We start from the raw sequence: 15,428 nt of genomic DNA, 5'->3' as shown, positions 1-15,428 counted from the left end.
CCAACTCCAAGCCATTTAGCACTGAAAAAAGCTTGTTCTTAGTTAAGCTAGTCACTGGTATTAATCACGGAACTCTTCAACTCTAAAAGCAAATCATTTGTGTTCTGTTGCTCACGTACGACATCTTGAGCCGAATACTCTTCTCCTTTCCGGCCTCCTCCCTGTTTCCACTAATTTCTCATGTTGGGGGAAGCTCCAACTGTACACACTATGAACAAATCTCTTTTTAAGAAAAGGAAAAGACACTACAGTAGTTGACAACTCCAAAATTATTATTGTGATGATGCGGTTTGGTAATTGTTTAAATCTACAGCAAGTTGAAGGGGGGTGGGGGTGGGGTTCAAACGGAGTACATGTTCTTGGTGGTGGATCCGCTCTTGCTGGATGTGTCGTCGTGTGACTGGTAGCCGATCATGGCTTTGATGGGGATGTTCAGGCGCTCCTTATAAAGTTGACTGTGGAGAGACAAGAGGCTGATTGTCGTGTGAGGACTCAAGCAAACGTAGCGTCACCACCTAGTGGTCAGCTACAGTCTAAAATCTGGGAATGTTTCCATCGTGCATTACTTCCAAGTGACAAGGTGACTTTTCAGCTTACCCTATCGTCATGATGGCGTCCCTGTTTTGGCAGTTGCTCGTCCAGATGGCTATTTTGTCACCTTTGGGTCTGACGTTGACCACGGCTCCACACACATCTTCACTCGCCTCATCAAACGACTCACCGACTAAACACAAGAGCTGCAAAACGTGACACGCTGTGTGAATCACATTGTTCTTTTTTATCATGAATCACAAACATTAAGAACATAAAGCTTCGTTGTGAGATTTGCTGGGCTGCTCCATGAAAGTGGTCGTCTTACCGTCTCCATCCAGAAGCGGTCAAGGTCATTGTGTCTCTGTTGTTTATTGAGAGTCATCAGCCATCGGCCCCCCAGCTTGTTCCTGTCATCCTCCCACATTGGCTTGATCCCATCCTAGCAAATGTTTAAAAAAAAGCTGCTAAATTCTTCATTTAAAAAAAGTTAGGGACATATAATGGTTTCCTGGCATTGTAGCACTACTATGAATTTAAAGGCGTTTAACTCTGCTGCTCAAATGAGTCAAATATTGCATACTGAAGCCATCCCAAATGGTTGACAGTGTAAACAACTGTATTTTATTAATAAAACAGATAAAAAAAAACTTACCTTAAATAAACAGTAATCACAGCCAAAGCCAAGTTTGCTTGGTTGCTGTATATGGTTGTATAATCTGTAAGAAACACAGAGCAGTGTTCACATCGACAGCCATGCTACAGATAAATGGTGCAGTGAAGAATTCAACATCAATTCAGCAATGAAGAAGCGAGATACATTGAGCCTGTTTCACATCAGCAACTACCCTGGTGTTTTACATGACATAATGTAAAAAAGGTGCCAGTCTCTCAGCAATTTAACATTCCAGAAACTCATACATCTGATATCTCTGCCATTATTTTTAATGCTGCTCTGCTTTTAGACATCAGAATTCACGTTTTACAGTGGATGCATATAAAATGAGTGAGGTGTGGACAACGGAGAAAAATGCATAAGCATAAAGACAGAGTTGTTGCCCCCATTATTGCCCCAATTATTTTTGATTGAGATGCACTGCACTTTTCTTAAGTTCCAATACGATTCTGAATTTGGATATCTGCCGACAACAATATCAACACCGGAGCTTTTTTAAAAATTATTATTGTTGTTGTTGTTGTTATGTGTAAGGCTACATGAGACTAAAACCGAGCTTCAGTTTAGGGTGAAACGTCTGAGTTAGTCGATGCTGATTGACTGTGTTTAGTTTCACATCCAGTCAGAGTGTTCACATCTGCAAAGCTTGTTTAGTTTTCACATTGGCAAATTCATCCAGTTTGTCCTTAAATTTAGTTTTGATTTAAGAACTTTGTTTTTCATGTCCAGCCCAGTCTTTGAGCCTGAGAGCTTTATGCTTCTCTTTCAGGCTGGGTTTGAGGAGTGATCCAGGATTCGGAGTGCGGATATTTCTTTGTTGTTTTGACTGGTGTAGTGCTATTTATGTAAAAATTGATATAGTCAGTGATGACAGAGTGCTGTTATTAAAGCCTCCGTTGAAGATGTCCCAGTTGGTTCACGCCAGGAAGCCCTGGAGTTGTGTGTTGGCGACCTCCGACCATTGCAATATCACTGGCTGATGCATGACGCAGTCACACAAGTAGACATAAACGTAGAACTGAATAGATTGGCTGCAGTGTGACAGATACCAAATCCAGCTATTTCAATCAGTATTGGACCAATATCCAATATCAGTATTGAATTGGTCCCTAATTTTTAATCTGCATTAGCTTTACACTACTGATTTAGTGATCTGTGCTGACAATCTGCATAAGTGCTTTGACTTCAAGAAATCATTCATGTGAATTATTGAGTGAAAGACAAAATCATTTATTTGAATGCCATTCTTCTGAAATGCTCCACTTTTACCCCTGTATAGTGATGAAATCCCAATTACATTACAGGAATAACAGAACACTTACGCCCAAAAGTCCTCCACTGTGTCAAACTTGGAAATGAGACGCAAGTTCTCTGTCCAGCTTTTGCTCTTGTCGTTTTTGAAATACCACAGGGCCCATCTGAGACAGAGGAAAGGACAAGAATCACTTAGTATTCACAGGACTGTGAAAAAATGACTTGCCAGTTAGTACAATGACAAAGAATTACAGTCATTTATTTTACAGAAACAGTGTTTTTTTAACAGCAAAACATATCAGGAATGTTTCTGATGAGTCTCATGAGTCCTAATAACACAAATTCGTACTGTATGCACTCTATTTCACAACAGAACACAACAGCTTGTTACAAAAGCATGCATATCAATGCAAAAGAACAGAGGAAGCCGGCCATCATCAGCACTACAAATGCAGCCTTTGTTTATGACGGGTGCTGTTATTCTTTCATCTATTCCCAGGAGGGTTAGCAGGGGAGGGATGAAACCCTGAGCCCCCCCGCCACCAACAGTAACCAACCATCAACCCCACCCATGTGATATAAACACAGATGTTAATACACGGAACAAAGCCAAATCAGAGGATGAAACTGTACTGCCATGTAGCAACTCCACTGACACATAATTACACATCAGTGGTGGAGAGAACACAGACATGTTTGTCTCCTCTGCTGATGAAGGCAGCTGAGGACACAATTTGTTTACATGCCCACCAAAGGCATGCAAATTAACTTGGCAGACAGTAGGTCAAGTCAATGATGAATTTATCAAGGGCCCTGCCCGTCTTAAATTCTGCCTAATTCTGACTAATACGATGTGGACCAATTCAAAAAGTCTTTAAATTCCTAATCCAATTCCTAAACCTGTTTTCCTAAGACGTGGGTGGAGTATCGTATTGGCAAACACAGGTGTTGCTACCTTGGCTAACTGCTGGTTTTGAAATAAAGGCAAAACTAATGGAGAGACTAAACAAGGATCAACAGAGAAGCTCAAAGAGGCAGCAACTGCATGTTTGTAATGCAGCTGAGCAACATTTAATGATTGAAGAATAGTCTGAGGATATGACAAACTAATCAAATCACAATATTTTGTGATATAAAATACATTATTGTTATGTTGCCAATATAGCTGCTGACTACAGGACAAGACTGTATAAGGAGGGGGTATATTTAGACCTATAGGATATGCCTATCTAGGGATAAAGGGAGGGTTTTACCAGAACTATATAAGTGAACTGTGTGCTTAAGACCAGTTGAAGAGACTGTATTTCATAGACTGTTCTGCCTTCCCTGCAGTAATTAATAATATCTTGGGTTGAGATAAGTGGGTTCCAGTGCTCTATATCTTTTTAATGATCACGACCATAGTAAACACTTTAATATTATCTTATTGCAGATATATGGGTATCTGTGTATGTGTCTGCCAATAAGTAACAATAAATTGCAGTGCAAATTGAGTTACATTAGGAACAGTGTCACTCCACTGTTACATATTTTGTCCACCAGAAAGCACAGAGAAGTTGATTTTTCAACTGGAAAATGTCAGTTTGTATACAGTTGGTAAATGAACAGGCCTATAATGGACGATGTGGCTGACTGTACGTTAATCTTTCACACCAGAGGATCTTGGCGCGCTCTTCTAACAGTCTACTTTTTATAGCCATTTCATTTATTGATCTCTCTGCAGAAAGAAACAGCCACATATGGAAATACAATCATGGGAGCTTGAGCATCAAGGACATTGTTTTTATTTTTTTTTGCATATTTACTAGACTGTATATTAATGCAGAACCTTTTCCACAGCATACTACAGGTTTTTAGAAACTGAATGTGTTTCCCTACTTTCCGGTTTCTCTTTATTTCAGTACCATATGAAAATCACCTCGCATGACTTGAAAGTTGAAAGTGACATCGTGCCTACTTATGTAACAGCTAGGTAATAGAGATGTGCAGCCTGTTCAGACCCATCTGTAGATTCATCTTCAACAAACTCTTGACAAAAATAAAAGCAGACATGATATTGATACTGCTGCGCTGCCAATCTCAAGTGTCAAGTCTCACGAAACCTGCGTTTTTGCTGGTTTGAGTTCACTGAGCGGTTTCTCTTGTAACGAGTAAAGTAATTGCTTTTCTGTCCAACAAGCTCAATCATTCTGCTGCATAGTTTGAGACAGCAAAAGTCACACAAGACATGTCACAACATACACTCAGTTGCCAGTTTATTAGGTACACCTTGTTAAAACTAATCCTTTTTTAATACAACAGTCCTGCAATGAATAATCCCTTTATGAAAGTTATGTTTAGATTTGTTGATTAAAGGAGGTGTTGACTCAACTTCATGGTCACTTTGGAGGATGTAGTTTGTGGTGCTGTTGAACTGTATTGTACCATACAGAGAGGTGTTGGTTATTTAGCCCACCATCATTCATATAAATGGGGAAGACAAAATAATAGAAACATCTGTCTGTTCTATTAGACTGCAATAGTTTTACCAAGGCACTCTTAATAAACTTGCAAATGAGAGTATTTCACAACACACCAGTCTTACAAAATTCCAATTAATTCAACAAGCTGAGACTCCCTTATGGTGAAAAACTGTTGTGTGAGGCAAGGCAGAAGTGACAACACCTCGCCCTTTAACTGAGACATCCTTAATTAAGGGTATTACAGAGGAAGCATCACAATACAAAAACCCGACCACAGTATGTTTAAATCAAACGCGAGTGCCTAACACCAGAATGGTAGGATTATGTGGGCCAGGCGAGGGCAGCAGACGTGGACAACCTTGACCCCTGAGGCTGGGCTGAACAAGCAGAATGGCCTAGAAGTGACTTACGAAGTGAACTATTCAGCATTTCCTAAACCGACTGTACAATGCTCCTGAATAGGTCGTCACCACCGCAGAACTATGATAACATTTCTAAAAGGACAATAGTGAACAACAATTGCAACACTAGCATGCAGAGAGGAAGCTGAATTCTTCATTCGTGCTTCTGGTTTAAATCTAAAAACAGCTTACGTGACACCAATTATCTGTAAATTATCACATGATTTTTGTGACTCTTTTCTTTGCTATGGCAAACTTTAACAAAACCCAAGTGCCCACCAGAAGTCACTGAACTAATTTTAAGCTTAATAAGGTGCTTCAAATCATTGGACTAAAAATATCACTGTTGAAAAGCACACTAATACAAAACAGAGGTTTAGGAGGCATTTGTCAGCAAGCACACATCCTGAGAGTCACTATAGAGAAGCAGTGACTGTGCTCTCGCCACAGGGAGTATCAAATCCAGCAGTAGCCCCACCCAATGCATGGAGTAAGACTAAGCACTTTAAGTTAAGATTCCATCCAAGAGCTGCAAATTAAGTAAATGATCTTTGCATGTGAGGCTAAAAAAGCAAGAGCCAAAGTGAAGACCTTCCCCCAAATAAGACGAAGATGAAAGGTGCTCTTCACTGCGGGCAGGTAGCTGCTTTTTAAATTGCCAGATGTGAAACAGATGTTAACAGAGACTAAAATAAATAGATTATTGACCTTATTCTGAAGGTGACAGTATTTCATATTTTTACATGTTTTAAATAGAACAATTCAGCTTTACTGCCTTTGACTTGTTACAGAGAATAGCCTGTTTTAAACTGAGCTGCCTGTTGTGCTACGTCATTTGTTAGCCTCAGTCCTGTTATTTCTGTCATGTTGTGACTATGATATAATCTTGTGTCTAGCACATTTTTGAGATTTTTGTTTGAGAAACAGCAGCAGAACTTACATTATTACATAGATGGATGACAGTATTTGTTCCAAAATGGCATCCAATCTTCAATAATGGGAAAGTTTTGCTAGTTGGAAAATGCTATTTGCATGCCAAATTCAATATTGCACGTGGTGCTATCTAATCTCCACTAATAATACTGCAGTGTATGTAAGCACGGCCACCTCTCAGCTGCAATATCCTGTCAAACACAGCAGCTGTTTTATTCCCACCTGTTTTGCAAGGGGTGCTTGATATACTGCTCAGGATTTGCCACGACTTGGCTGTCAGTCTGTTGATCTTCAGTTTCAGCTGCTTTCTGAGGAGAGAGACACACAAACACATCATAAACCTCCTCTGAATACAACAGACGGTCGTTAATGTGTGTCAGTGGAATCCCTGTCTGTCCACTAATCGGCATTATGAAAGAAGTTTGCACAGGAGGTATGCAAAGCTATGAGGCAGGAGGTGTATTAATATTTTACCAGTATCCTCATATGAGGCGGTGTGGTTACACTTATGACAAAATGCATCTTAAATGAGGTCTTCTGATATTAAAAGTCGTTATTACAAGTGACAGTTTTCTAAACCAGTATAACTGGTAAAGCTGTATAAAATAAAACTACAAGCCCAACCATTTACCTGATAGGCCATCATGTCCACATTATAGTTATTGATTTTTTTTCTCCAAGGGAGCCATAGCTATCACACACACTATTAAATAAGGAATGAACGTCCACACATTCAAAAACACTGCCACACCGTCAAAATGTAACAATTATTTTTAGCAACCGACAAGGCTGTTAACTTAAATATGAGACAGTAACGTTATTGTCTAGCTCTGCAACGTCTACATTTATAACCATTACACGTAACAGCTCAGATAAAATAGATAGCTGTAGGTTGGTAAAAAACACATAATATAACCGTTGTAAAAATTTAAGCTAACGTTGCAGTTAGGTAACTTAACGTCGCTAGCATTAGTTTTAGCAGACGTGCTAAGCTAGCTACGAGGTAGATACACACGTGTCCAGATTGTCAAAAAAATAATCAATAACATCGTAGTATGAGTATAGATTTATGCTGATAGTTGATTCAAAAAACACCATGTGATATTGACTCTAGTATTAAAGTGGATTAAAACAAATCGTTGGTTGGAGTTTGAATGAACGACGTCCAGTCAGTCCCTCCCTGCCAACAAAGTCAGGGACTGCCTTATCCATCACATTGCTGTGCATGCTAACGCTAACAGTGATCCACGCGAACTGACACATCTGCGAACTGAACGCGAGCATTCCGAAAAATACTGACTGCCGTTTCAAGGAGGCAAGATGACGTAATAAAGTCGCCAGGTATAGTGAGGATGCAGCCACTATTTCCATGCACATTAGTCTTTTTTTTCCAGCTATCCCTTGTCCCTCTTACCGGCTCCGATGTCGCCATCTTGACAGAAGAAATGTTCTGCTCGTTCAGCGCTTCTGCGTCACACTCCAACCACTCACACACCTACGGAAGCCGCCTAAGTCCACGTAGAGGTGGGTGATATGAACCAGAGGTGGGTTCCCTGTAAAAAGCACAAACATGAAGCACAACAGTTTGATGTCCAAACTGTTAAATAGTGCTGTGTCTGTCCAGGGGAAGTTCCTCTAAGAAAAAAGTATCAAAGGCCCAGAACCACAGGGCCTGAGCACTGGGAATTAAACATTTTACTGACCTGGCATTCTTGTTTCTTGTCTGAAAGTATTGTTCTGGGCCCTTATAAATCCATCAATCCAATCCAATACTTTACTCTGTGAAAGAGGCTGTGTTCAAGGCGTACAGTTTCTGTAAAAGCCCATGTTATTTTCTGTAGCTGAGCATCCATACTGCACCTATTAATAGAGGAGACTCGAACGAGGTGTTGTTCAATGTGGATAAAATCCTCTTCTCATGGTACAGGTCATTTTAGTGCACAATTTTGCCATGTCATGATGCTCTTTTTGAAATAAAGTTGGGAATTTGTTTATAGTTAAAATAAGCAGATGGGAATGTCTGTTTTTGAAGGCCAGTAAGTTTAAATGAAAAATAACACAAATACTTTAAATCCGAGGGGAGACGGGCCACCACTTCATTTATCCAAATTCCAACAGAAGGTACACCAACGTTCCTCCCTAATAGTGCAATTATCCTACTGGCTTGTAAAAGTCCAAAGTTTGTGACTGCTGCAGTCTGCAGAGTTACTACAAAGTCTTCAGGGTGTATCCCAGTACACAGAGTCTGGCTTGTAAAGGAGTTTCCTTTCCAACTATAAGCTCATACGTTCAAGCACACTCTTCCAGGATGGCTGTAGCTTTGTGCACTCCCATAAACAAGGATTTAATGTACCTTTTTCCACTCTGCACTTCACACAAAAATCAGGAATACTGGAGAACATTTGACTTAACCTGATAGCCGTAATATACGTTCACGTTGGCCATTTGTATTGCAATAACCTGAATTTTGTATTAAGAGACTGGCTCTGGGGCTTGAATCAAGCCGTTTTACAATCCGCTTCATGAATATCCTCCTTTCCATCAATGCTCCATGCCTCTAGCTTTTTGGAAGATCAATCTTTTGAATGTGTTAACAGTACCTCATAAAACAGAGAGAATTGCCCATTACCATTTATGTGGGAGAGAGTTATCTCTTCAATTTATGACAATATTACAGACAACTGTTGCTTATGTGTGAATATGATCAAATCTTTCAGCTGTAAATATTTAAAGAAATGTTATTCACTTTTTGGAGTATCACATTTCTCACACAGCTGATTAAATGACAGCAGATCTAGAATTTTCTCTACCCCTCTATCTAACCACATCTTAAATCCTGGATATAAATCAGCTACATTAACCTCATGTTCTCATGTTTCTGTTACTGTTCAACTGTAAATGGAGCCAGTCCATCTGCTGCTGCTGCCAGGTGTTATTTCAACATGCAGCTGTGCCCTCAGGATGTTTGTCTCCGACGTCTCAGCTCGAGGGCCATTGCTGCAATTTGTCAAACCTGACTGTGACGCAGCTTCCCCATCTATTCTAATGACACGCCATAACTAGTACAGTGATGGATCCATGTTCGATGAGCTGTTAGCATTGACAGACATCTTAGTGTAGCAAGAGATTGAGGCTGCTATGACAGTGAGGCAGTGAAAACACAGAGTAAGAGCTCTGCCTCCTTTACACCTCGCTCTTACTGTGCATTATATTCGCATTAGCCTGCTGCATGGTTTGCAGTTTTAAAGGGGTTGGACTTGTTGACAAAAGCCAAGCAGATGTAGCGAGTCACTCAGCACCTCTGACATCCCAAACTTTGAACTTCAAAAGCATTGCACTAAAGTAGAATTTTCAAACACTTACCACGTACCATTTTCTGCAACTCAATACTTATCCTCAACTTCAGTTCAGAGGCAAATATCGTACTTTTTATTCCATTACATGTGTCTGATAAATTATCAGTTACCTACAGATTTAGATTGTTAATACAACATATAAACAACAAGGAGATTATGAAATATCATTATAGGTTGAGATAAGACTTTATTGATCCCCTGAGGGAAATTCACAAGCTACTCTGCATAATTAAATTAGCTCCACCTCGACCCTCTGCAACATTAAAATGATGTACACTTAATGCATCAATAATTTTAATCCAATAATATAGTGTTTATTATTCTGAAATGCTATATACGTATAAATAAGTATGAATAAAATGTACTTTAGTACTTCTTTATAGGTGGTGTTTAATCATTAATTAATCATTCAGCCTGATCACATTCCAGGAATTGCACAGCAAATTTGGTGCTTTAAATACATGTTGATGCTAGTACTTATACAGTTAAGTAAAATTCTGAATGCATGATTTTTTACTTGTAACAGAGGATTTTTACACTGTGGTATTGCAACTTTTACTGAAATAAAAGATCTAAGTACTTCTTCCACAACTGCTTTCACTGAGTCACTGCATGCTGCCTTCTCAGTTGCTCATGTGCTCATGTTACCTAACATGAAAATGATGTTCCACACAGTCAGATGTTAAATGTGGGAAAAGGACTGGTGGTATTGAATCCGTACTTGGGTTGAAGTATCAGAAGCTGCATCAGTAGATAGAGTTGGATCAGTGCATCCCAACTTAACTTGAAAATAATATCCAAAAGACAGGTGCGGAGCTGTCTTGATAATATTTCACATTCAGCATCCAGCTACAGACAGTGGAGCTCAGCATGTTGATTCATTATCTCAATAGTTATTTCTCAATGTGCTATGGTAAAAACTACAACCCATGTATTAACATCCTTTATACAATCATGTGTTCACAAAGTGGTGTACCTCGCTCCATCCTCGCTTGTGAATGACTGAGCTTTTCCAGGATGCTCCTTTCATACACAATCATGATGCTATCACCTGTTACCAATCAACCTGTTCACCTGTGGAATGATCCAAACATGAAGTTGATGAGGTCAAACATTACATATACTGTCTTTGTAACTGTGTATATTTAAAAAAGGATTAGCAAAGCAACGCATTCGGTTTTATGTATGTTTTACACAGCATCCCAACTTTTTTGGAAAGTTGTATTATGTAAATTTTCCTTAGATAGGAGTTAACTTCTGATGCTCCCTGTGTTTGTTGAAGTTAGTCATCTCACTGAGTCAGAAGCAAATGATTTTCTTACATCATTCGAGAGGAAGAAAAAAAACATCATGTTTTCAGTTCTGGAGACAGATTGAACAAAAACAAGTAGTGATTCATCCCCAAACATTGAGAGGACAAGGTCCAAATTACTAAACTGAAATTCCACAGCAGTGAGTCATACAGTATGCTAGTGTGGGAAATTCAGAAAGAAAAAAAAAATACGTTTTTTTTTTTGGCTTCTTTGAGTCAAGATTAACCCATAAAATCTTTATTGTTTGGCTTGTTAAAACAGATCAGCCTATTTCATATGTAAAATAAGAATATGATGTAAACTGTCACAGAAAAAACACCTAAAAACAACCCCACATATGCCTGACCTAAATTGTTGACTGTCAAAGTTGTGTAAACACAGATTTCATAACACACATACTGTACAAAGCACATGTGCACAAACACCCGCACACACTTACACAACAAATCAGGACAGAGGAAATCATGATCAGGTCCAAAATATAAATATGACTTTATTTCACAATCCCGAAAGAGATCAGCCATCCATAAAAGGAATGCTAAATTTAGCCTCTTCTCAAGTCTAAACTGGATATACTTTCAGCAACGTACAGTAATTCAGTTTCAAAATAAGCAAGATCATCCATTGTCTAAACACCATCAACAGTACAGTAAAAACAATATGGTTCACATACATATTTACACATTTTCTACTAATAAAAGTTTTTTTTTTTTTCAGATTTTTGAATGCTGGTGCTAGTTGTTAGTTCCTCGTTGATACAAAGACTCTCAACGTGGACTGAGAATGTCCCCCACAGTAAATCAAAACAAACATTTACAACTGTAACTTTGTCATGTTCAAAAATGTCTTTTCTAAATCTTTGAAAACTGTTTACATTCATTTCATTTTGTGTGTATGTTGTGATTTCTGAGACTTGTCTGAGAGTTTGGTTCTCTGAGGAAGACGTTTGAACTCTAGATGGACATCTGCACAATAATTTGCATTTTACTGGTGTGTGAAAAACAACATGATCAATGCTGGGATACTAACCCATCTCAGTCTCTTGTCAGCCAGTAATCCAGAGAAATGATAAAACTACCTTTGTACTGAATCATATAGCAGATCAGTGTGTGCAGAGTTTCCAAAAAGCACCATGCCATCACTGTTCAGTATACAACCAAGTTAGGTCAATGTATGTACCTTGACATCTTGTCCTATTAGCACCACAAGGAAGTCAAAGTGTGTAAAAGTCCAAAATCTTTCTCACAGGAAAAGTTACACCACCAGTGTTAGTGTAAGTGAAAGGTCTTTATCAGTTGTGCTGAAATTTCATTGATGAGTTCTTAAAGTGAAGAGCTTCTCTTTCATGGGTAATAAAAAGTAAAAATCCTGATTCATCAGGAGTTGACACCAACCCCCTTATTCAGACCCTGTAAAAAAAATCTGTAAACAAAGTCTTCACAAGGGTCGAGCACCCGAAATCATCTTAGGCAATTGTCTGAGTGGGAACTGATGTTTGAGTGGTTTTCAACAAGAGCAGAGAGGAGGCAAAAGAAGAAATCGTTGAATTAGTCAGCACTGGCTAACATGGTTTCGTATTCAGATCTGACACTTTGTGATTTCTGTTAAAAAACAGAGGTCTCATTAGCACCATTAAAATGTACAGTAACTTTTTGAAATCCTATAACCACACTTGTGCCCTATGAACGACTTTCGAATTCCTTTTTCAGAAGGTGAACATAAGTTAAGTGCCAATAATGTTAAGCACTTCATTGTTGCAGCATTTCATGAGTCCTCGTTATGCTAAGTTTCAAATTTCATGAGATATGTATGCCATTTTCAATCGAATAAATGCAGAAATACTGTAAAAATAAAACTGGGTTCATGCTAAACTGTCATATATATTTCTGTATCTGTACATACATATTTAGGCCTATGTTTTGGGACCTTTTTCAAGTTAAGTTTAGGAAAACAAAAAAGTGCTTCTTAATATGCCATACATATCCGTGAATAAAAGACGAACCATCCAGACGTAGAGAAAATAAAACAACAAACCAAAGCCGTACGTTTCTTTCACCAACTGCCATCAGAAGTCAGAGGCAGCAGAAGGAAAAGCACGATGCTACATGTGACAATCTGTAGTAAATATATGCACAATATTAGTCTTGTTTTCTACAATGTGTGATGTAATGAGTTTGCTAAACAAAGGTTACAGTGAGAATGGCACCAATGTAAAAGCCAACAAGATTCTTCTTCCAAAAAGAGAACTATTGGCTGAAAATAAAGAGCATAGTCCTACTGTACAACATAAATTCTGAGTGTCAACACATAATGCAGGTTATCATAGAAATCTTGCAGTAAACAGGCTTACACCAGGAATTAAATAGAAATCGTTATGATCAGAATAAATAATCACATCTTTTTTTGTTCTTAATCATGTATATAAAACCAGTTTAAAAACGTCTTTAAAATGCTTCAAAGCACCATCTCTTTACAATAAAAACAACACCGAAACTCACAGTTAAAAAGCAAACAAACTTTGGTCTTCCTCATCACTTTGAAGGCAGAGATGAAGAAGGACAAAGTGAACAAACAGATATTAGAAAAGCACAACGAAAACAATGAAAAAATGAGAGTAGCAGTTTGAAGTTGATTGAGGTAAGGCAGAAGCACAGGGTGTAGGAGTTTTCTGTGTGTGTGTGTGTGTGTGTAAAACATGATGACTAAGTCCAGCGATTGTAGGGGCCCGTCACTTGCGTAAGAGCGTAAGGGGACACGGTGATGACACCATCCCTCGGAAGAGTCCATGTTTGACGTGTGGGGACATTCATGATCCTCCTTGCCTCCTCTGCCTCCTCCCCTGCTTCGTCCTCTAGCTCCACTCCTCCAGCTCCTTTGCCGTTCTTCCCCACACCGCCGCCCGGGATGTCCTCCATCCTTAATCGCTCAGCCTCCTCCTCCCGTTCCCGTTCCCGCTTGGCCATCTTTGCGTCCCACATGGCCATCCCGTGGCCTGGCTCGTTTAGAGACTTGTGCTGGTAGAAGACCAGGGAGATGCGGGTCGGGTGGCTGCGGTTTGGCCTGAGGATAGGGGTGGTGGCGTGAAGCTCCCGCCGTGCACACTCAATCAGGATGGAGCCGTGGGACGGTGCCACGGCAACGCCGCCTATATTGTGGTCCAGGAAGTTGTGCTCGCTGTCTGACCACACCTCTTCCTGCTTGACTTCCTCGGGTTCAGGAGGGGGAGTTTGTGGGGGAAGGGGGAGAGATGAGAGCGGAGGGAGGCCATGACCCATGACCTCTGCCGTGACATCTCCTGCAGCCCTGTGGAGTCCATTGAGCCTGCTGAAGAGGCCCTCAGAGGTAGGTCTGGGGGAGAAGGAGGAGGAAGGAGGAGCACTCCCACTGGGGGAGGGTCTACATAGAGGAGAGCAGTGCATCTCGTTGGGCTCAGTTTTAAAAGTAGGGGGGTAGTCACTAAGAGCATGATGTGGAGGTATACTTTCTGACGTAACCCTCTGGTCACCAGATGCTGGAGAATAACCATTCATGGCGTTACTCATTGTCTTATAATTAAGAGCTGAGCCATTCTGTCCAAACTGGAGGCCAGGCAGGCCAGGGTGGTTGGGGGAGATGGCCTCCTTCTGTGGGGTGACCCCTGCACCCAGAGTGGGGTAGCTGCTGGTGCTCTGGCTGTAAGTGCTGGATTGATTCCTGTCCGGCATGTACCTTCCAACGCTGGCGGGTCTGGGTGGTAGTCTGTGTGAGCTGTAGTAGCCCTGAGGCTCTGTTGTGGATGCAGAAAATAAATTTCTTTTTAAAAACACTGATGTAATAATCAAAAAGCATTCATGCATTTTCAACTTAATGTGAAACAGAAAGACTTGGATTTATTACCTTTGTTGGGGGTTTCGCTTTTCACTTTCCCAGGAGTGAGAGGAGTCAGCCCGAGCTTCTTCTCCAGTTTCTCCGCCTGAGCCTTTAGACGAGCCTCTTGCTTTATCTTACGGGCTGATTTTACTGGCTCAGCCAGTAGACGCACCTGATAAATGCAAAAAAACCCCAATGATTTAAAACATCATACTTGTTTATGTTTTCCATTTTGCTCCTTAAACAACTGAGGAAAAAGGCAAAGAAAAACAACATAATAATAATGAATAGTAAAAGCTGCTTTCCTGCACACTCACCTCTCGGGGAAAGGAAGACAGAACTTGCAGAGCACCACTTCGGATCTTGGCCCACTGGCCCTCAACCTGACCGAACTCATCCCTGTCAGAGATCCTGTAAAGTGGCAGAACATGGAGCTGCTCATCTTCTGGTATGTTACGCACTGCACGGTTATCTTCCTTGGTTAAAGTGCAAACCTGAAAGACAAGAGGAAAGTTGTTGAACCAAACAGGAGGGCATACCTAAACAGTAGCTCAAAGAACTCAACCAAAAGTAGAACCAATGAGCTTTAAAATGGGTTGGTGGTGTGTTAAGACATACGGTATAGAAGTAGATAACATGATGTCACCCTTGTA

General features: G+C 40.1%; 2 protein-coding genes across 2 annotated transcripts in view; both read right to left on the bottom strand.

The window, feature by feature from the left end:
- Window positions 1–305: 305 nt before the first annotated feature.
- On the bottom strand, window positions 306–7,698 carry eif4e1c (eukaryotic translation initiation factor 4E family member 1c). The gene is made up of 7 exons (XM_041947409.1): window positions 7,672–7,698; window positions 6,480–6,565; window positions 2,530–2,625; window positions 1,187–1,250; window positions 860–973; window positions 598–737; window positions 306–455 (listed from the first exon to the last, which is right to left on the bottom strand). Exons 1-7 carry the CDS (start codon window positions 7,687–7,689, stop codon window positions 341–343), a joined length of 633 nt encoding a protein of 210 aa, XP_041803343.1. The 5' UTR covers window positions 7,690–7,698; the 3' UTR covers window positions 306–340.
- A 3,696-nt stretch (window positions 7,699–11,394) lies between these two features.
- Window positions 11,395–15,428, bottom strand: part of tet1 (tet methylcytosine dioxygenase 1) — a 29,057-nt gene continuing 25,023 nt past the window's right edge. Inside the window, exons 10-12 of the mRNA XM_041947475.1 lie at window positions 15,093–15,269; window positions 14,803–14,947; window positions 11,395–14,692 (exon numbers count right to left, since the gene is read on the bottom strand). Coding sequence (XP_041803409.1) covers window positions 13,629–14,692; window positions 14,803–14,947; window positions 15,093–15,269 — 1,386 coding nt within the window. The 3' untranslated portion in view covers window positions 11,395–13,628. The remainder of the gene's footprint in view (window positions 14,693–14,802; window positions 14,948–15,092; window positions 15,270–15,428) is intronic.

The sequence above is a fragment of the Chelmon rostratus genome, chromosome 11 (genome assembly GCF_017976325.1).
Source record: "Chelmon rostratus isolate fCheRos1 chromosome 11, fCheRos1.pri, whole genome shotgun sequence".
Lineage (NCBI taxonomy): Eukaryota > Metazoa > Chordata > Actinopteri > Chaetodontiformes > Chaetodontidae > Chelmon > Chelmon rostratus.
The sequence above is the reverse complement of the archived record's forward strand: the minus strand, read 5'-3'. Positions and strand labels throughout refer to the sequence as shown.